Source organism: Rhodnius prolixus, unplaced genomic scaffold (assembly GCF_049639745.1).
Source record: "Rhodnius prolixus isolate KJV_2025 unplaced genomic scaffold, Rpr scaffold_2, whole genome shotgun sequence".
NCBI classification, from domain to species: Eukaryota; Metazoa; Arthropoda; class Insecta; order Hemiptera; family Reduviidae; genus Rhodnius; species Rhodnius prolixus.
Window position 1 is genome coordinate 13,072,932 of NW_027411592.1, and position 22,525 is coordinate 13,095,456.

The 22,525-nt window shown below is 30.1% G+C and overlaps 1 protein-coding gene across 2 annotated transcripts in view; it reads left to right on the forward strand.

The window, feature by feature from the left end:
- LOC141448985 (proton-coupled amino acid transporter-like protein acs) overlaps positions 1 to 22,262 on the forward strand; it is a 52,737-nt gene extending 30,475 nt beyond the window's left edge. The window contains exons 1-10 of one of the 2 annotated variants that reach the window (XM_074117935.1): positions 6,320 to 6,472; positions 6,686 to 6,771; positions 11,348 to 11,488; positions 12,971 to 13,121; positions 13,218 to 13,339; positions 13,767 to 13,851; positions 17,298 to 17,570; positions 18,694 to 18,869; positions 19,319 to 19,485; positions 19,632 to 22,262. In XM_074117935.1, coding sequence (XP_073974036.1) covers positions 6,458 to 6,472; positions 6,686 to 6,771; positions 11,348 to 11,488; positions 12,971 to 13,121; positions 13,218 to 13,339; positions 13,767 to 13,851; positions 17,298 to 17,570; positions 18,694 to 18,869; positions 19,319 to 19,485; positions 19,632 to 19,870 — 1,455 coding nt within the window. In that variant the 5' untranslated portion in view covers positions 6,320 to 6,457 and the 3' untranslated portion in view covers positions 19,871 to 22,262. Of the gene's footprint in view, positions 1 to 6,319; positions 6,473 to 6,685; positions 6,772 to 11,347; positions 11,489 to 12,970; positions 13,122 to 13,217; positions 13,340 to 13,766; positions 13,852 to 17,297; positions 17,571 to 18,693; positions 18,870 to 19,318; positions 19,486 to 19,631 lie in introns of those variants that run through there. The other variant, XM_074117934.1, reaches the window with a different exon arrangement.
- The last annotated feature ends 263 nt before the right edge of the window (positions 22,263 to 22,525 follow it).

The following is a 22,525-nucleotide window of genomic DNA, read 5'->3' on the forward strand; positions in this document are numbered from 1 at the left end:
CTGGTAAATCTAAAAAATTATCTAAACTTAAAATCGACTTAGACCCTTTTTTCTCTGTTTGATGTATTTTGAAACTCAAACCTACTATTGATAAGTAATTCTTTCTTTATTCATAGAGAATCAGCAAACAAAAGTAAATAATCTTAGTAAAACAAAAGTTCAATTATATACAAATAATCCACAGATTTCGTCGAATTCTACTATGATAATTTTTTTAATTTTAGTGCATCTTAACACATCAATAGAGAGGTCGAAAATAGGAAATTATTTGAATAAAATTGTGTCACATGAAGGACACTACTTACCTGGCGGTCGAACTTTACCCCAGTATGTATTACTTAAATGTTACATTTGGCCATGATTAGAAAACATGACGGACAATAAATATCATTCAAAGATGACCGTAATTTCGTGACTTGAATGAAGATTTTATTGATCTAATTCATATTAACTTCTATTAAACTAAATATTTATTTTATTCATTGACACAATTAAGGTAGCAAGTAATAATTTATAAGAAATATTTTGAAAAATTATATTTTTCTGTCTTTGTTGAAACGAAAGAAAGAATTGTTTGTACAATGATGGAGGGAACTAAATCTTTTACTTGCACGTGTTGAAACAAACGAAATACCAACTTTTTTTAAAAAAAAGATTGGGTAGATGTTATACAATTTGCTGTTTTCGAACATTTATGAATATCTTGCTTTATCTTTTGTGCTATATACGTCAGTTTTTTATACTTCTTATTAAATTGTTATTTATATTATTTCGTAAGCAAGCATTTCTTTGTAATCCAAGGTTATTTGCTTACGTTATGGTCCTGAAGTATTTGCTTTAACTGTTTTAGCATTGGTTTTTATTTTATGGAAACATATGTCTTGTGTTGAGTAATACTACTTTACAGTACTAATTGATAAGTTTACTTCCAGAGATGAATTTCGCTGAAGTAAATGCGTTTCCACAGTAAGTAGAGTTAGGAAACCATGCATTAGGCTTGTATCAGTTTCAAGTTTCAATGACTGTGTACGCAGTTTTATTCTAATCCAGTTCCAGCTCAGTTAAAATTGATTAGTGACTTATCAAACCTGAATCTAGTTCACCCAAAAACCCAAACCTTAAACAATTTTTCTCTGATAAAACCTTTTTAAATAGCAACACAGGTTTGTTAGTGTGCACTTGGCTTTTTAAGTTTGCTAAAAATCGTTGTTTCATTTTCACTTCCAGCAATAAATAATACTTTTGTCGATTAATGTGTGTTACCTATTGTTTTTAGAAATAAATTGAATGTTTCTTTTTTTATACTTTTATATCGTGTTCTTGTTTTTGGTTTGTGTGTTTCCTCAGTTCCTTTGATTTTCATTGAACTTGTTATTTTACGTTTTGGTCACCTAACTTCTGTTAAAACTGTACATCTTAGGCTGGCCTGGAAATTAGATGAGAAATTTATTGTTCCTCTAACTGCCTTTTTTAATAATATTTATCTTTTTATGTTGTTATTGCATTTTAGTACGCTGATATAATCGAGTGACTTAATTACTAAAGTGAAATCAAACGCAACCAAAAAGATTTGTTATGGATCATAAATATGGTAGTTTTTATCATCCAATCCTGGCCTTGGAGGCACAAAGTTATTTAAAATGTTTGCTTACAATACCGCAGAGATTGCAGTTAAAATGACTATTTTATAGGCGATTTTTATGTGTAGAAAGTGTAAATGTCTATGTCGCGATGTGTGTGAGTTTTTAATGAGTCCTAACATAAGTTACCGTTTGTTCGTTGAACCAAATCTTTGTACATAAGACGAGATCCAAGGGTAGTCTACTTCGAGGATTCTGTAGTATTTATATTCGTAGGAACCCGTTTTAACTTACTGGAAGCGAAATTTTTAGCTACGTTAATGATTTTCTGGATCCGACATTTAAAGAGATTTAGATATTATAAATTTCACTCAAACAATGGTCTTTTAATTTGAAAGATTGTTTTTAAGTTATTCCACTCTAAAGTTGTGCGTGAAAAAAGAAAATGCTAAAGTAACTTCTGAGTTCTCAGTTCTTGTAACTTCTGAGTGCAACTCTATAAAGAAGGAGATAAATACAATTATCTTAATTACATATTTACATTATAAGAGGAAATTTTTTTTATTTAAAAAAATATATATTTACCTTGCGCTTTTAAATCCTACCGTGACAGGATTTACAATTATCTTCCCAGACAGAGTCTGACCTTTTAATGAGTTGATTGTACTGAAATGTTAAAAAAAAACATTGAATTTGTCACATTTTTCACTCGTGCCATTTTACGTCAGCAAAATTTTAAAATTAACCAAGTTCGAGTTACTATAAGTCGCGCTGTAATGAGATTTTTGAAAATTCTCTTCAATAAATTTGTTCTGTTGAACTAGAAGAACATAAGTAATTATTTCTACAAACCAAACTTGCCAATAATTTATGAGACAATCATCAAAGTAATGAATAGACATAAAGTAAAAAAAACATATATTAACAAAAATTGGAGTCGACATTATATTAGAATTTCTAAGTTTGCTGGGTAATGGGGTTTACTTCGCGGTCAAAAATATCATAAGGGGCATTTAAAATTATAAATCTGAGGCCCTTTGAGTATTATATTGCACGTTTATAGCTTGTAGCTCATTGCTTTCGATCACTCTCATAATAACTTCGGAGATTTCGATCGCTTCTCTCCGTGAGTTTCCATAACAAGTAATGCTGCGATAGTTTTTTTGGTTGAACTTTGTTTACTAGAGGACTTTCAATCCTTCACTTTAAATTCCAACAATCATACATTTTCAGGAATCATTAAAAAACTTGGCTGGTATTATTATTTTGCTTTCATTGGATGTTTAGAAATAGGTGACAGAATTAGGGAGAACTTACATGAATATTTGCTGGAGAAATAAAAAAAGATCTTCTAAATGCTAAACTTACCGCTAATTTATTTACTAAAACATGAAGTGTCAAAAATGTAATCTTTTATGGCAGCGGTTCCCAACCTGGGGTACCGGAAAGATTGTTTAGGGTTTAGGGGTACGCTAAAAAAAGAAGTTATTATGGCGGAAGATATAAAAATTATACAGACATATTATTAATGAGAAAAAAATTGTATAATAAATGATTCCTACAACTTAATTACAAAATTATTATAATAAAACTGAATAACAAATAAGTTGACAAGAATTAAGTACTCATTCGATACTGCACTATTTTTTTTAAAAGTAAATATATTTGTATATCAAAAATTATTAAATGATTTTTTGAAAATGTAATAATTGCGAAAAAATGTTGCTTTAGTTTTGACTAATATTACACATGGCCCGCATATAATTTACTTCTCCTTTATTAACGCTTTGCTGTTTCAATTTACGACCCCTGCGATAGTTATTGGTTTGAAATGTTCACCTATTCATAAATGATTTTTTAACAGGAACATATCATATGTATATGTTCTTTACAAGACACATTATATTCAGATTATTTTGCTGTTAATTTAAAGTTAGAATACGTAAAATCAAGAGTACGATTATTTATTTTATATTATATATGTTAGGGGTACACTATTGAAAAAAGATTGGGAACCGCTGTTTTATGGCATGATGGTTATGATCAAGTTACAACTTGAAAATTTTTGTAGAAGGAAATAGTGTTCCCTCCTTGTTTTTGCTGACGTGCGTTTTTGAGAATGCCTACGTGAATTGGAATGTGAAATTGATGTTTGTTTAAATCAGTTTCCTTTATAAACCTATTTTATGCTTAAACTCATATTTTAAGAAAACAATCGTTAAAAAAAAGAAATTTGATTCTACATTTGTATATGCAGAGGTATTGTCCGTAACAATAGAAAACATTTTTTTTGCCTTTATATCATTTGATAGCTGTTTTTTTTTTAGAATTGATAATAACAATTTATGACTTTGTAATGTGAGAATGTTATTATGCTAGCCAGTAACAAAGGTGTACTTGGAATGCCTTTTAAAACATTAATTTATTTAAATAATTTGTTTAAATAAATAGTATTCTAAGTTTTAAAAAATTATATATGAATATGTTTGCAGATGTTTAGGATTGGCCTAAATAGTTCAAGATGACAAAAATTAGAATACTGCAAGGACATTCATAAAGTTTAAACTGACAAGCAAACCTCTGCACTGAGTGTTCTAGAGATGAACATTCTGTTCAAAAAAAATCATTTTTTTTTTTTAATTTTCCTTTAAAGAATCTTATTTATACAATAATTAGAAGATCCATTTTCGTTTTCCAATTTCTAGAAAAGTAATAATACAAATAGAATTTTAATAACAGGGATACAGTCTTCTTTATTTAACTATTTCTTGTATTGACCATTAATGTTTGTTTTTCATAACTTTTAAATGAATTGAATGCACTATATGTGCAATTTAAAATATAATATAAACGATTTTAAATTCTTTGTTTTCTGTAAAAAGCACATTTTTATAATTTTTGTGGCGTTTATCTTATTCTCTTCTTATTTAATTCTTATTTTTACTGCTGTGAAAGAAAGTAAATTATTCAAAAGATGTTTACTTTGATTAAAACAAAATATGATCTAATACTAATTATCTATCAAGTCGGTTTATTTAGAAAATACATCTGCAAGTAAAATAATTCGGTTATTGCAGCTTCAAGTATCTTATCTTGTTCTGTATTGCCAGATTTGTTGGAAGATTAACTATTTCTTGCCCAATTGATTAATTATAAAGAAACACTTTATATGAAAAACTTCTACTTTCAATAACAATTGGCTGAATGGAATAATTTAAAAAAAGCTAATATTAATTGATTAAAGATGGTAAACTATAGTGAATACTACTTCAAGATAAATAATATTCAGATATTATTACCAATAAATAATCTTATCTATTTATTGTTCAAATAATATTTTTATTGGTTATAAATTTCTTTTAATATGAACTTATCTGTTTTTATTAGTTTTGGGAATTATTTATTAGAATTATGTAGTTGCTTTCAAAATCACAGGTGGTAAATTTCAATATTTCAAAAACGGATTAAAATGTGAGAAATTTTTAATTTCGGATTATTGGATGGGATGGAATTAGAGATTGGGTTTCCAGTCTTTGTCTTGAATCTTATTTAAAATATTATGGGATGGAAAAGATGGGATGTTATGAGACCCTCCTCGATATCGTCTTATCGGCTTAACGTGTGATCTTCCTGCAATGAAACTTTTTTAAAAGTTATTCCAAGACTTTTTTAAGATTGTTTTGATTGTCTCAGCTTTGACTGTCTAGGTGGCGGCAGGATTGGAATAATTATTATTACAAGGATGTAAGCCAATTGCTATATAATATTGCTAATTCTTAGGTTTTTTTTGAACACCTATGGATTTCTAGAATATTGGAAGAAACTATTATTACAATTGTAATTTTGTGCATTTTTTTTAAACATGGTATTATTACTGTTGTCATTCTTTTGATAATAATTGGCTATCAGCTCACACATGTTGGAAATTGATTTTTCTCTGGAAAATTTAATTTCCTGAAATGACAACATTTATTTTTACTTTTTCTTCTCCACTTATCGCTTTTGCTACGAGTTTTGTGGTTTATAACTGCCGAATTAACTTCTTTTACAACAAAAAATACTGCTGATTTATTCAAAAATGGTTGAAAATAAAATCCTTCTGTATATACTCTTCATGTGGTTACCCATGCTACTACTAGTAAATTTACTGCAACACCACATAAATGATTATAGCATTAACTAGCTAGAATTAAGTTGGCTGGAATTCTTAAGTTTTAGTTTGTTAGATGGAAATTGCCAATTTGTTGAACAGTATTTTAAGTTTTCCATTGCTTCACTTTGAATGGTTGGTTTGATTTTTCTCAAAACTTGGGATTGAATTTCACAGATATGACAATATTATTATTATTGTTTTGACAAATTATTTTTAGGAAGTTGTGGCAAATCTGAAAGATTTCATTGTTTCGACTACCTTACGGGGTTCAAGGGAGAAGTGAAGGCTAATCCTTCACAGTCCCTGCCACCTAGGGATTGTGAAAGAAGTTTAGATGAATCGAATTTGTAAACTATAAAATATTAATTGTATTGAGAGTTAGTCGTAGCAGTGAAATCAATATAATTTAGAATTAGTTCGCAAAATCAGAATGCTTCATCTTTTTCTAGTGCATTTACTGAAATAAAGTGCAGTCCTTGAATCCCTTCCTTGCCTTGTGTGAACATATTTACAAGCACTGAAATTACTTTTCCCCTTCTTTTATTGCTAATTCAGTTGGAAGTTATATGTCGACACGGTAACATTTAGTGGTGAGATTTGAAACTGTTGAGGTGGTCTGGTACAATTTGTCGTCAGAGTGGGGAGTTGGATACATTCTGCTAGTTACTTTACTACATCAGTGTGCCTCTTTGAAAATTAGTTTGACTTTCAATAAACAATAATTATGAAGGATTTTGTTGTATGTTATTATTAATAAAACAAAACAAAAAACTGTGAATTATCTGTTTATGTATATGATAAATAGTTATGTAGTAATAATATGAATGAACTTGCCTTCTATTACATTTCATGATACGTATGTCTGTTTTACTTTCTGTAATGGATGCGATAGTTTAGTGAAAAAATTTAACATTACAATTTTTTTTTGTAATAAAATTTGTTTTATTTGCAGGGCAAAGGGGTTCGACCGATCATTACTGACTACGATCCTAAGAAGAGGACCGCCAGAACTGAACTTGGAGATCTTGTCCTTGTCAAGTATGTTGTCCAATGTTCCCTTAATAATAATAATAATCTTTCATATTTTAGTATTTCCGTTTCCGCCTTGCCCATTGAAAAATTCGAACCCAAACTGGGAATTTCCATTTAGTTTTCACCACAAGTAAAATATTTGGACAGTTACAGTTTGTTCCTTATGAAAAGTGCACTTTTGTATTTGATATTTGATTTTCTCTTTGAGAAAAAATAAAATAAGGGTGGTGTACAATGGTTACCTTTGAACTTGATTCGCTGACATAATAGCCGCGCGCCAATCGTGTACGCAGGTCCTGTTGTAAGTTAAGGGCTTGAAGAATTCGCGGAGGTACCTGAAATAGCTAATTAAGTTTCTCTATTTCTAGCATACAATTGCTTGTGTTCAATTTAGAAGTTAAGTGAATTCCTAGTTAATTGTAAAACTAAAGTAGAAATGGTTAATCGCATGGCTATAAGAAATCAATGTTCATTAGAAAAAGTTTCTTTTAAATGAATTCTTGTTCATTTTTGCCAAAAAATAAAAATATAAAAACTATTTTCTCGTACTATTTTTTGCCAAAAGAATTTATCCGTAAAGATTTATTTTAGGGTAGAATTTTATCTTAAAAAGTTTTACTATCTCACTAATAATAATTCTCAAATTTAATTCTTTATGTTTAAGAAAATTTGTCAATTATGATGTTGAGGGTAGATTAATTTTTTTATTCTTTCATTGCTCCTAGAACATATCTGTATTTTTTTTTTTGCAGATATTTGACATTTTCCTTAAATTTTGATTGCCTTTCTGACTTTGAATCTGTGCTTTCTAATTAATTTTATTAAAAAAAGTAGATATATTTTGCTTAGTAAATCGTAAAATTGCAATAAAACAATAACACTGGAATTTGCTAATTTTCCTTCTTGTTAGGACTGTCAGGGAATTCCAAATTGTTTTCTTTCCTTATGTTGAAAGTTCCCCAAGGCTTTTTAGTTGCATTATTAAACCTGCCAATAGATTCACATGGAATAAAACAGGGAGAATCGTGACCACTTTTTCCCCCCATTAGAAAAGGAAAGTTCGAATGAAACATTAAATCTTTGATTGTCGGCCCCCTCCGTTGTCATTCTTGAATTTACAAGAATCTTTTAAATAATTCTTTTAACGCAAATTCTAAAATACAGAAACCCTTTCTCTTTTCATGCAAAAAAAGAGAAAGTAGCTAAAAACTAGCATAATTTTAAATTTACGAAAGTCACGAATTCATGACTACACGGAAATACATATTTTTAAATTGTGAATTTAACTTGAATTTTAAATAAAAACAGTTTAAATTTCCAATTTTACTAAATTTCTACATTCAGGAAAGATTATATTTAGATTTAGAAAGATTAGATTTGGTACTGAGTTGATCTGTGGAAAAAACATTAACTTTTTTTTTATAATTTCTTTATAATTAATTTCAATTGACCAAAATTTAAGACACCTAGTAGCCTCTCACTAACTAATTCTTTGCGCTAAACTGCAGTAACTTGTGCTAAAAGTAATATTTTGCTGTTATACATATATTTACAGCAGGTGTCTGTTAACCGTTTAACGAATTATTAGTTAAATGAAATAATAACTTTCATAAGTATGCAAATGAGAGCATAATTTAAAAATAAATCAATACGAAAACTTACATAATTAAAACTGAAGGCCGTCAACTTACAGGAAATAAATGTCCCACTTTAAAAACCAGGAAACTAAACAAAAATAGATGTAGTTTAATTAGTTAATGAAAAACTAGGGGAAAATGAAATAACGGGTTTTCAATATTAAAATTGGTTTTTAGTGTAGTTAGATTAAGCAAAATTTGGAAAACTTTTAGCTGTTATTTCTATTTTCTGTTTAGATCGTACTTTTGCCAATTACCTACATTTCCATCATTCTTCTAACGAATTTATGGCATTTTTCGTCAAAAAGATATTTCTTAAGAAAAAGTTTAAAAGGATATCTTAGCTATAGAAATATTCTGCTGATCCTTGTAGAAAGGTTGATTAATGTTTGCTAATAGTTATTAGCAGATATTCTTCTAAGTTGCTTTTACAATGTTTTTATTTTTATTCTTCTACACTGCACCAAAACATAATTCACCGAGGAAACATAGATTCTGTGGAAGGTATATCCTCCTATAACATCTGGTCATTGCCCAGGCTTTCAAATCTTCTCTGAACAAAACGCAATCGCTCAGTTAATGTGAATAGTAGTATTCAACTGCAGGTTCTTTAGAGACTGCAGGTGTTTACCAAGTTCTGCGCCATGCAGTTCAGGTTTCCTTCCTATCTATAATATCCAGAAGAAAAACCGTCAGCTAACACTGGATATTATTATTATATATATTACAATACTTTGCCTATTTTATTCGTGGAAGATTCTCCAGAGCTTAGCTCCTGTTTAGCTTCCTCCTCCTTTTGGACTTGAAATAATGAAGTTTATCGCTTATTAATTACGGCATTTTAAATTTAATTAGTTTGGAATAATTGAAGATAAATCCGTTTTTCAATATATAACAAAGTATATTGCATTTAACTTTGTCTGATAACATTTTTTGAAAATGGTTTTGGTTTAAGTATAAAGAAATTAAAAGTAGATCAGGCAACAGTAATCCTCACATCCACCCTCATGATAGGATCAGTTTAAAATCGCTTTAATAAATACATTTATTTTTTCTTTTGACCATGGAAATTTAAATGATGTTCAGCTTCATTTTCAGTTCCTGGGGTAGGCATCTCAATAAGATAACATTTCAAAGCAAAGTAAAACTTTACAAAAAAATATAATGTTGATAATAATTAAATATTAAACAAATGTTTGGATTTTGAAGAAAACTGTAATGTTAGAATGTGAAGTAGTATTAGTAAGAGAAAAAAGTGGCGTTTCCACTAATTTTTTATTATCTTGGAGCCAGATCAAAGAAGGGCACCGCTTTTTACCGTTAGGTTTGACGTATAATTTATTGATTAATATCAATATTAAGTTTTTAATGAGAATTAATAGACTGTAGATGTGTAAATAAAGAATAAGAAATTTTCGAGTTATAATAAATTCTTTTCTAGATTGAATTTTAACAGGAATTTTCCTATTTTATGACCATGAATGGTGTAATAAGATTATTTCTTATGAGATTTTTTTTCCCCGCTTTATTTAAATATTTCTAGGGAAGCAATTAAAAGAAAGACAAAATTTTAATTAATGTTTACTACATTGTTGTATAAATTTATGTAAAGAAGGATAAATAGTCAAAAGTGTTTCAAGAGATTAATAAAATGATAAGAAAATTTGTTTTATATTTATGAAATTTTTGTAATTATGAAACAAAATGATAAAAGCAACGTAAATAAATGCTCGCAGTTCTACCAAGATTGAACTTTAAACAGAAATTTTTTCAAATTTCGTTCAATTTATTTCTCCATATTTCACTCTAGATTCATGGCTAATAGAATACCATTTTGTGTCTACCATTGTACTGTTACTACTTCATGGCTAATAGAATACCATTTTGTGTCTACCATTGTACTGTTACTACTTCATGGCTAATAGAATACCATCTGCTACTATTCTGTTATTACTTCATGGCTAATAGAATACAATTTTGTGTCTACCATTGTACTGTTACTACTTCATGGCTAATAGAATACCATTTTGTGTCTACCATTGTACTGTTACTACTTCATGGCTAATAGAATACCATTTTGTGTCTACCATTGTACTGTTACTACTTCATGGCTAATAGAATACCATTTTGTGTCTACCATTGTACTGTTACTACTTCATGGCTAATAGAATACCATTTTGTGTCTACCATTGTACTGTTACTACTTCATGGCTAATAGAATACCATTTTGTGTCTACCATTGTACTGTTACTACTTCATGGCTTATAGAATACCATCTGCTACTATACTGTTATTACTTCATGGCTAATAGAATACCATTTTGTGTCTACCATTGTACTGTTACTACTTCATGGCTAATAGAATACCATTTTGTGTCTACCATTGTACTGTTACTACTTCATGGCTAATAGAATACCATCTGCTACTATACTGTTATTACTTCATGGCTAATAGAATACAATTTTGTGTCTACCATTGTACTGTTACTATTTTTTTACTTTCACTATTTCTAGTTTCTCTTACTTCGACGAATTTGCTTGAATCTTATAGCATTCATTCTTCTCTTTCCAGTCAACAGAAAGATATCGCCTGTATTCTTATATTAACGGACAGCTCATTCATTAATGAGTTAATATTTATTAAACTCTGCTTTGAAGAAGTTGAAGACATTTAGTTAAAGAAGCTACTGATCATTTTTAGTAGCACCGTACTCCCTCAGACTATTTCTACTTTAAAGTTTAAATTTCATTTCAAATGGAAACATTAAAAAAATTATTTACAGTGAAAATTTTAATTTTGTAATTTGACTCACTCACAATTTTGAATTATTAACTCCATTTTCATTTTTGTGAAACTAACTAGTTTAACTATCAGCAGACCTTGTGTAACAACCTTGTAAATATTGTAATTAATAACGGTTTATTAAAAATTTCCTTATTTTACAGATACAAATGTCAGTCAAATGGTGTACCAACATCGATGACCAATGGCTCCACTCTGCCATTGGTTGCGTCCGGTATCCTCAAAGATGCCGAAAGTGGAGGATACAATCCATTCGAACATCGACGTCTCCAACATCCTACGACGTAAGTGGAATATTTCTATTCCAAATGCATGATGTATTATTACCGCAATAATCTTTGACATCTTAAATTAACAATTTTAAAAGGAAGTATGTTTATCTTTTAAGATTCGTTAACATTTTTGAAATTTGTGGCTAGTATCAGATTTTTAAAAGCTTTATCTAAAAAGGTTAAAGAGGTCAGGATCCTATTCTATATCAAAAGTGAATTGCTGCGGTGGATTCTAAACTTGCCTTACTTTCAACATGGCATTTCTTATTTTTAAAGTACATTCTCCCTTTATTTCTTAAATAATTAATTCTAATTCTGCCCAAATTTAATTGTATTGGAAAAATTGTAGATATCTGCGTAAAATTTCCTTGGATGAAAAACATTTGTTATGAAAAGTTTTCATCTTTTTCCAGTGCATTGTTATGTTAATGTAATCATTATTCATCTCTTGAACGGTCTTGGCCTCTTTCTGCCTCAACCAGAGGATTTACTTATTTACAAGAATCTTCAAGGATAATTGTGTTCATTCAGTCGATTGATAACTTTTAAGAAATGAATTCAACAATTACGTACTCCAAGGAGAGTCCTTTGCATTCACCATCTAGACCAACTGTCCGTCTCACACTGAGACCCTCTATATATTCCAGCCACTTAACAGAGCTTACATCCGTATTTTTGTACATAGTTCACAGTACAACATTAGCACTTCTTCTAACAAATTGACCTCTTTGGCGGAAGATTTTGCCGAGGGCGAAGGTACTTGGATTGAATTCAGGACATCATTCAGCCATCAAGTTGCAAGTTTTTGAGACAAAGCAAGAGAGCAGTTGCTATATGTTTTACTGGCCGAAGTAAACTGTATTAACAAGCAATGCTCATCTCTGAATTTCATCCTCTAGAGTAATGTCTGAGTTTACTTGAACACCCACATAAATTCCTCTCTAATTCCCTTCACGCACTTAATTGACACACAGTAGATTCCGGGTTGGATCCTGTAAGTTTCCTCTTTCTTGGTTCATTTTACAATCTCTCTGTTCAGTGATGGTTGGTCTGTACGAAAGAACAGACTTGAAATCCAGAAGTGTACTGGAAAAAGCTAACATTGACGCAGAAACGGTATTCCAATGCTGTTTCTGATCCAGTTTCCAGGGAACTGAAGCTTAATTCGCCAAGAAGTTACAATGCTGTGGATGATTTTAAGCTCTGGAAATTTATTTATTTATTAAAAAAGAAATCATGTAAATGCTTCTCTTGATCTTAATTTAATTTTTTCCTACCACAATAAACCACCAATCTTCTTTCATAAATTAGTTAAACTATAATTTATACTTTTATTGAACATATTAAGGCTAAATATATAGAAAACAGTTTATTTTGTTATTTAGAACTAAAAACTGTTACAATATATACAGTATTTCTAGCCACTTGATTTTGAAAACATTTTCAAGTAGAAGAGAATGGTGCTGAAGAAAATTTATTTTCGGATTGTTACAGAGACATGGAGACCTTGATTCACTTGTTAAAAGGTAGTCTTGGTACCGGAATATTGGCTATGCCTTACGCTTTCGCAAATGCTGGCCTCTTTTTTGGACTTTTCGCTACGTGTGTAATTGGAATTGTTTGCACATATTGTATACATATACTTGTAAGTTCTTATTGTCCATTATCACTTTTTGAATTTATATAGTGGTTTTTTAAATTAATTTTTGGTGGATTCATAAGATTTTATTTATGTACACAGGTAAAATGTTCTCATATTTTGTGTCGAAGGATGAAAGTACCATCTTTAGGATTTGCTGATGTAGCTGAAGTTGCTTTTATGGCTGGACCGCCAGCAATTCGAAAATTTTCTACGCTTGCTAGGTGAGTTAACTTTTTGGCACAATTTGGTAATTAGTAATTTAAGATTATTACTTTGCTGGATTAGTTGCTTGGATATCTGCTTAGTTATAAGGAAAGAAAATAAGCCCAGTGCAAGCTCTTCCCAAAAAATATGGACTCTATGAAGAGAAACACTGTCCTGAAACCGGCAGTGCCACTAAGGAGGCTATAGGCGTCAGTAACCTCATACAGGTCGTGGCGTTATAAAATAGAAATAATAAATAAATAAATAAATACAAAATAGACTATTTTAAGTGATCATTTATGGGCTATGATGGGAATGTTAACTCTTGCAGCCCGCATTGCTTATTACTTACTTTTAATTCAAGCCAATAAAAATGTGCGATTTTCACAATGAAAAATACTTTATTTATTTGATATTAAAATGCTTCCCATATGTTTTCGGCAGGGCCATTATTAATCTGTTCCTGGTGATTGATCTGCTAGGATGTTGCTGCGTCTATATTGTCTTCGTTGCGAAAAACATTCGTCCAGTAAGTAAATATTGATTTATTCAATAAAATTTAAGCTCATATTTAACAGGATTAACAAAGTTTTGTATTAAATGGATTGATAGCGGTCTCTTAGTTTTGTTTTACTATGTTGAAACCAGTTATTATATTGATGGGCTACCTCAAGTGTTGCAATATTTCCTAGTAATTTAGTTTGCTTAAAATTTCCCCCATTAGTGAAAAGTAACCAGCGTGTAAAAGCCTGAGTGTAGCTGAAAATCTTGTGCGAGAAAAACGTCTTGAGTTTTGAGTCTTGGAAAAGAAAGAATTAAAACCTTTCACAAAATGTTTAATTGGAGTTATGAATACAGTAACGAATTTGTAAATAATTGTCCAGTAAACAGTACCCAGATGGGGAGTAGCAAAAAAAAAGTATTAGCTGCTATTTAAAGAAATAATAAGTTGCAATTAATGCATACTAAGTCTTAAATTGTTATTCTGTTTTCTAAATAGATTCCACTCGTTCACATAACCTAGATTTATTTAAATATCACTACCATTTTTGGAGAGTTGAACGTACAACTTTCTTTACAAATACTGTTATTATTCCTATTTGCAAAAGTAAATCCCCTATTCCATGTACCAACAATCCCACCTCAATTGCTCTTAAAAAAGTCATTCTCTCTTTGGCATTTTAAAACATTTCATAACTTCATAGTGTGATAAAAATTCAGTTCTAGACATTTTATTTTCTGTGGATCGAATTCAATAGATTTAATGTTGATTGGAGAGTTTTTCTTTACATTTCTGACCAGTTTCATTAATCAATATACTCATCATTTCTATATCCTTCTGCATGTTACTAATCCCAGATTTCGATTTCATTTTAATCTCATCTGACTTCTTTTAATGAAAAATTGGAAGTGATGATTATAAACATTTTTTATTTTGAACTTTTATTTTGTTATGTGCTTTTAATATTTTGTTTTGAATTTTGAAGATTTTTTTTTTATTTTATCATCAGTTTACAGGATGATCGGTTTGATGATTAATCAATCATCTTGTGTTTCATCCTTGCCTTATTATTAAAAGAGGCATGTTCTTCCGAAAACCTTTCAATTTATTTGGAATGGTTTTGGAAACCAGTGACGCAGGTATTGGAGTGTAATTTTTTTTAATGAAACAATAGTAATTTTATGGTAAGGCCGAATAAGTTTCTTTTTAACAAGCAGAAATTCCCTTAAAGTGGGTAGTTGTTTAATTGTTATCTCAGCAAAAAGTCCAATTAACAACGCAATATCCAATTGGCCACAGATATCGATTTTCCGATAATTTTGTAAATGTTTGGATTTATGTTTTCCATAATTTATCATTTTTCTATGTTTTGCAAGAAGCGCTTTTGTAAAACGTTGTAATACCGTCTGCAATTTTTTGTTTGTTTTGCTTTCTGTGTTTCCCCTAATGATGAATTGGATTCATAACAATTATGTGGTATATATTACAAATTAGATTCCATGTGTTTGCAAAAAGACTTGGCTAGCCTAGCCACCGCCCCTGACATTAGGTGGAGCTAACTCTAACGGTTACGCCAACCACCAGAGTTGGTTTGTTTCCCTTTCTGCAATAATAATAAGGGGGGAAAATCTCTTGGCCTTTTTGAATTTGAACTTAGGAATTGAAATTTCAAATATGAATTTAAAAACAATTTGAACTTAGATTTAATGTGAAAACGTTCAGTTCACTCTTTTTCACCGTGTGCATTAGTTTGATGAAAGATATTGCAGTGGAAGCGAATGGATCTTCTGTATGCCCCACACGATGTCTCGATGCGGACAGATATCGTTGTGTGTAGCAATAACAAGCCAAACAGGAACTGTTTGCCAAGAAGAAGTTAATATTGCGCTTACACTGATCTTTATCCTCTTAATTAACGGTGTTAATGGTGACACTGGTAAGTAAATTTTTCACTTTATTCATTACATTACATGTGTTCATTCATGCTATTTTTTTTTTCAAATTTAAGTTATTTTTGTATTTGCCAGCTAAAATCGTATTTGTTTTCAGTAATTGGTAAAAAATAGTAATCATTGAACCGTGAACCGTTCAGAGCTTGTCTCGAACATTCTTGCCAAATATGTAAGCGATTTTTGTTTTTTTTTAACTGATTCTTTTCCTATCAGTAACTTAATTATGATGCTAATCTTATCGCCAGCAATGAAACTGTAGGAAAGGCAGCCAGTCCTTTCCAGAGCTACTGTCATTTTAAATCCATCCACTTAGATTAACGTCTATTAGCCTCCACTTCTTACATGAGATATTTTGTGACGAAGATTACCAAGAAGAAGTTTAGTCATTATTTCTAAAACCTTCTCTGGCAGTCGAATATAGGATGTTAATATTACAATAAGGACGTGCTTGCTTTAAGTTTATTAGATTATTCTTCCCTTGATGAAAGGTTGTCTTAGCTCATGAATGTTGACGTTTTCAGGATAAATAATACTCTTGATGAGTTGTTTGTTAGTGGGTCTATCTGGGAAGACATAAGAGAGGCGTCAAGTCAAGTAGTCCAAATTTTAAAGGGAGATAGGATTTGATCTAGTTGGCCAATAAAAACAAACAGATACAACATTTTAAGCATTAATAATGCGCTAATGCTTTTAGACTTAGTTCCATAACCTAAGCTTGCTTTTCTCTTCCTAGATGTTTCTACAGCCCATAATCCAATGACGATTGAAATGTTCTGATTAATGTTGTTCTAAGGCGGCTTCAAGCGCTCTTTCTGTCAGATGTACTTAAAAATACATAAATTTGATTCAATTAATGCTCGAATTATGTAAAAACGTTTACAATTACACTACTGATTGCGTGATAAAATAGGGAATTCATTCAATCTTGCTTTTTTCCTTTTTTTACGACGTTCCCAATTACAGTCGACGTTCCTACGGATAGAGAATTAAAGAATAACCAACACTCTTCTCCAACGAAATTAGTTTTATTGTTGAGAATCAAATGTATGAAAAAAAAGCCTACACAATGTGCTGTTCTGGACGAGAACTGGTCTACTCTAAACCACAGACTTGCAGGGTAGAATTTACTATTTAATGGTAGAGATTTACTCATTTCTGTGTTCAAAATTATTTTTATTCACCTTCTGCATAATATATTTTACTGTTTTTTTTTCTTCATGTTATGTGTAATTAGAGTTTAAAGTAATGAGTTTAGAAGGATTAAGAAAGCAGGCATAGATCTCTCTGCTTTTATAAAAAATAATTTGCAGACTTTACATCAGCAATTTTTTTAATTTCATATGGTTTGTTCTTTAAGCGAACGAACTTCTTTAAATATTTTAAATTAGAAAAGTCTGAGGTAAAAATTTAAGTATTCTAAAGTGGAGTAGAGATCTAATTTTGAGAGTTGAAATGTGTTCAATTGCCCTAATGATGTCAAATATTATTTTTATAGCAATTAATAAATTATATTTGTTGCAGGTGGTTGAACTCTATCTTCCGGGACATGATTTACATTGGTACATGCTCGCCCTTCTACCTTTGTTAATACTGATGAACTTAATACGTAACCTCAAGTTTTTAGCACCATTCTCCATGATAGCAAACATTTTAATTGGAACAAGCCTTGGCATTATTCTGTACTATATCTTTTTGGAAGTGCCTTCATTCAATTCCAGACCAGCATTTGCCAGTGTAGAAACATTGCCACTATTTTTTGGAACAGCCATATTCGCACTTGAAGGAATTGGGGTGGTGAGTGTCACTACATATTGATTTTATTTGATGTGCGTTTTTTCATTTTTGATTCATGTTTTAGCTGTTTCTATGTGATCGATATAATTGTGAAAGGAAAGACGTTTGAAGCCAAACTTGGTGCAATTATAAAAATATGGAATAAATAAGATCGCTACCTTAAAGTTTAATTTAATTAGTAATATTATTGAGGCAGTCTAAATAACTGGTCCTCAACAACCCCACCTCCACGGCATTCCAAACTTTATACTTCATTCCGTCTGGCACGTCATCTAAGTTTCAGTTAATTACAAAACATGCTTTTCAGAAATTCGAGGACATATTTGTGCGCACAGTGATGCATCCATGGTTCCAAATTCCCCCACACCCTCCCAACAACGGTTTTGTTGTTTTACTAACGAGATGTCCTGCACCATGATCAAATTAGATGTATAGACCCCTGCACTCATCCTACAGTGCTACCCCTAGGTGAGGTAGTAATTCTCACCCATCGTAATTAGGGAAGTTGTTGAGGAAACCCAGAAGTTAGATAGATTGAAGTTAGATCACCAATCCGTGTTTCAAGAATTCAATAAACCCTTTCCCTTCAATATCATCCCAAATATTCTGAAGAAGAGTTTCAAAAACTTAAAAATGCTTACTCAAATCATGTTTCCTCTCCATGTAGCCTCAGGAATAGGAGGTAGCTGCAGTTGGGGATAACCACTTTCTTATGCCAACAGACTCCGCCTCACTCCAAGCCCACAGATAAGCAATAAACTGCTCCATCAACGTCTGGTAGTCAACTAAAAAATTAACAGATAGTGAAAGTTATGCCGAGGTTTTCTATTTTCGAACTTTAGAAGTGAAAAATATTTTCTCTGTTTTATAAATTACCAATTTTAGTTCCAAAACCAGAGGAACCTACCGATTGTGGAACACTGGTCTAAAGTATATAGTCCTGATGGTTTACAGCCAGGAACACAAAAGTGAACGCTACTTCTCCAGGGCGGACTTATAAGGGTTGAATTTCAATAAAATTTCTGATAAAGAAATAAGATTTAGTTTACAATATAAGGACTCAATTCCGTTAAAATAGGACTATATAGTTAAGTTGAGCTTGGCAGCTTTTGTGTGTTCTCAGGTGATGCCTCTAGAGAACAACATGAAAACCCCTATGCACTTTATTGGATGCCCTGGTGTACTTAATACAGGAATGTCTTTTGTGGTGGTCCTGTACGCTTCCGTTGGATTCTTCGGCTATCTTCGTTATGGTGACAAAACTGAAGAGAGTATTTCCATCAATCTCCCAGACGATCCGTAAGTGCAACTAATTCATTTCATTATTTTTTCGATTTTAATTCTTAAATAGGTAAATAATTATATATTATGAATATAAAATTGATTAAAGATTTTCCATAGTGCTTACATTTTATATGTATATAAACAGAATATAAAGACCCTCTCTGCGAGGCATGATTTTTGTACACCCTAAGTAGGATTTCATTTTGCCCCGAGCTTTCATAACTTGATGGTGTTTTCTATTTAAACCGTCAGAGGCCGCATGAAACTTAAAACCATCAGAATTTATTTATTTATTTTACAAATTGCAAGATAAATTTTATTATTTATTCTAAATTTTGAATATCTCACTAAAGAAAAAATATTTTAAAAGCTCCTCTTTTACTTTAATAAAAAGCGTAAGTAATTGTTGAAATTCAATTTTTTCTGTTATTGATTAATATTGGATAAAATTGTGGTTTATGTAGGCTGGCTCAATCGGTGAAGGTTATGATTGCTGTGGCTATATTCCTTACTTACGCCCTACAATTCTTTGTGCCCATGGAAATCATTTGGAAAGCATTAAAACATAGACTGACATCTAGACCACGACTGTGGGAAACTGTTATCAGGATTTCACTTGTTGTTCTAACAGGTAGTGCATTGTATACTTCTGTGTATTGTATTGTATATTGTATTCTTCTGTTTTGTTTTCTTTTTTTTTGCCATTATGTAATGGCGTTTTCTCCTTGTCATCATTGAGGAACTAATGCATTTTTTTTTTAATTATTGTTTTTACAGTTGTAGTGGCGATAATAGTACCTAATTTGGGTCCACTTATCTCTTTGGTTGGAGCCGTATGCCTCTCCGTATTAGGACTGATGTTTCCATCAGTTATCGAGATCATTGTTGTATATGATCAAGGATTTGGACGATTTAATTGGATTTTATGGAAGAATTTATTAATTATTGGATTTGGTGTGCTAGGTTTGGTGACTGGCACCATGACCAGTCTGCACGATATGTTCAAACAACATTAACAATAGAAATTATGAAAACAACACACACAGACTTTTTTTTATCATTTCGAACATAAAATATCGTTTATTATTTAAAAATTAATAAATAATTTATTGTCGCCTCCTAAAAATACTTGAAAACAATTTAGAGCGAAAAAAACGTAAAGCTTGATTAGTTTGCTAATATTTACAGAAAAAATTAAATCCCTCTTAATCTACATTCAGACCTCTTCAAATCAGGTCCCAAATCGTGAATGTTAAAACATTGATTTTTTTTGGTTTTATAAAAAAAATTACACATTCCACAAAGTACTTTTTAATACTTTAATCATTGGAATTAAGAAGAAAAATAAAAAATAAATGAATACAAGAAGAATCTTTAGTAAAACTATCTTGCTAACTCAAGATTAAATGAAAGCTGGCAGCTTTAATTATTTGTGTACCTTTTAAAAGATGGCTAAATTTTTATTTAAAAAAAGGGAATTACTACTTTTATAAAATAAAAAAATGATTCAAAATATAAGACGTTTGTTCGCAAAAGAACAATTAGGATTTTGACGATTGTTGTTTTCTTTGTCTAGTGTTTAGTTGAGTTATAAACAATAGTGATGAACGTTTTTGTGATATTCTTAATTTATAAGATTATTACACTAACTTTTTTTAAAAGAGAAATTTTATTTTATTTTAATTTTTATTTAAAAAAAAATATATTTAAAAAATAAAGAAAAAAAGAAAGAAAACTGAAAGTTAACTAAATGTGTGTAACCAAAAAGTATCATAGTTATTACAAATACGTATTTAAAAGTGTAGTTTTAATGATTATAGTATTAAATGTAGAGATTTGGTTATATTAAAATACATGATGTTGCCTTATTTTGTAATCACTGGCTGTGCTGCACAGTAAGGTAAAAACCAAAATTCTTTTTTGTTTAGATCCTCATATTTGTAAGATTATATTTTACAAATTTTGATGGCTTCGCTTGATCTACTTTATATTTATTTTTTCTATAAATTTAAGAGTTTTTTTTATTATGAACTTTTTGGTGCTTAAATTTAGTTTCTGACTATTTTTATATCGGCTTAAACTACTGTTATAATTTGAAGGCTCTCCGTTACAGAAAATTCTGGTTTTTTCAGCATACTTTGTTTAAATTACATTTTGAGCAATTAAACAAATAAATCTCTTGAAATAAAATGTTTACAATATATTTTCATACCTTTTTTATGAACTACTATTTTACTCGAAATTAACTCTGAGGTATATTATTACTTGAGAAGTTGCAGTAAAGGAAAACAAAAAAGAGATCGGATTAATACTTTGTATATTGTGATAATGTACAAATTGTAGTCTTTATTGGTGATTTTTTTATTATGTATTTTGAATAAATAAGGTTTTGTGTTTTAATTAATTTATGTATAATAGAAAATAATTGTTTGTCTTCCTAATATATTTGTGTAGGTAGAGAGTACAAGGGCCCTCGTGCGACAGCTAAGAGTGTGTAGAACGCCTCCTAGCTGTGATGTCGCTATTCAGGTTGATTCCTCCTCTTTTAAATCTGTGTTAAAATAAGAAATATTTGGTAAATTATAATTACTTTCCATATCCGTCCGCTACATTTGAGCGGTAGTAGGATGTTAAACATGAACGGAAGTTTCAAGTAAAGGAAATAATAAAAAATTATACTTTTTTCCAAAAATAGTGAAATATTTGGTCCAAGTCCGTCCTGTTCATTGTATACTAAATTAAAAAAATAAAAATGTTAGTGTTTACAAAATTTTTACCAGTGAATCCAGATTTTTATATCCTACGCAGTATTTTAATAACAAAACAAAAATTACATATAAACTTTTTATACCAGTGATTTTTCTTTTTGTATTAGTTCTGATTGTATAACTAAAATTTTAGAATAAGATAACAAAATTATGTGAATCATATGGCATTAAGACTGAATGATTATACAAAACAAATATTTTTATAAAAAGGAAAAGTTTAAAAATTCTTGAAAATTACTTGTGTTTTTTGGCCTTCATTATTTTTATAAAAACAATTTTTCCAACATATAAAATTAACAATGATTGATAAAAACAGAAAACATACTGACTTTAGTTCTCTTTAATAACCATTATTAGAAGCATTAATTTTTAGATTTAGTAATAAAATTGGGAAAAAAACTATTGATGCCATAAATACAAATTTCGTTAATACCTTGAGTGCGTATTGTGTACCTTTGTATGTTAAATTTCATATATAGATCTGGACGATATATATGTGAAAGTTGTAAAAATTGAGAGTTTAAAACTTCATTTTTTTTTTTTACATATATGTAATATAGTTAGTTCCTTTGTTTTATTGCACTGTGTGCGGTATATATTTTTTTATTTACTAAATATATATAAATTTCTTAAAATTTCATTTATATATTTTGTTTAGAACCACCCAGTCTTTTATAAAAATTGGTACGGTTTGTCTAATCAATAAATTCTACTATCCGTCACTATTTACCTACGTTTTTATTTTTTTACTCACTTCTTTAGCAATAAGTAAAACTATTTTGGAGAAAAAGTAGGACTCCCTAAGAAAGGGGATAAAAACATTTTCTGTTTTCTCTACTCTAAATCCTCATTAAACATTTTTGATTTATGGTTACCATATTTGCTGAATTCTTTGCCGCACCA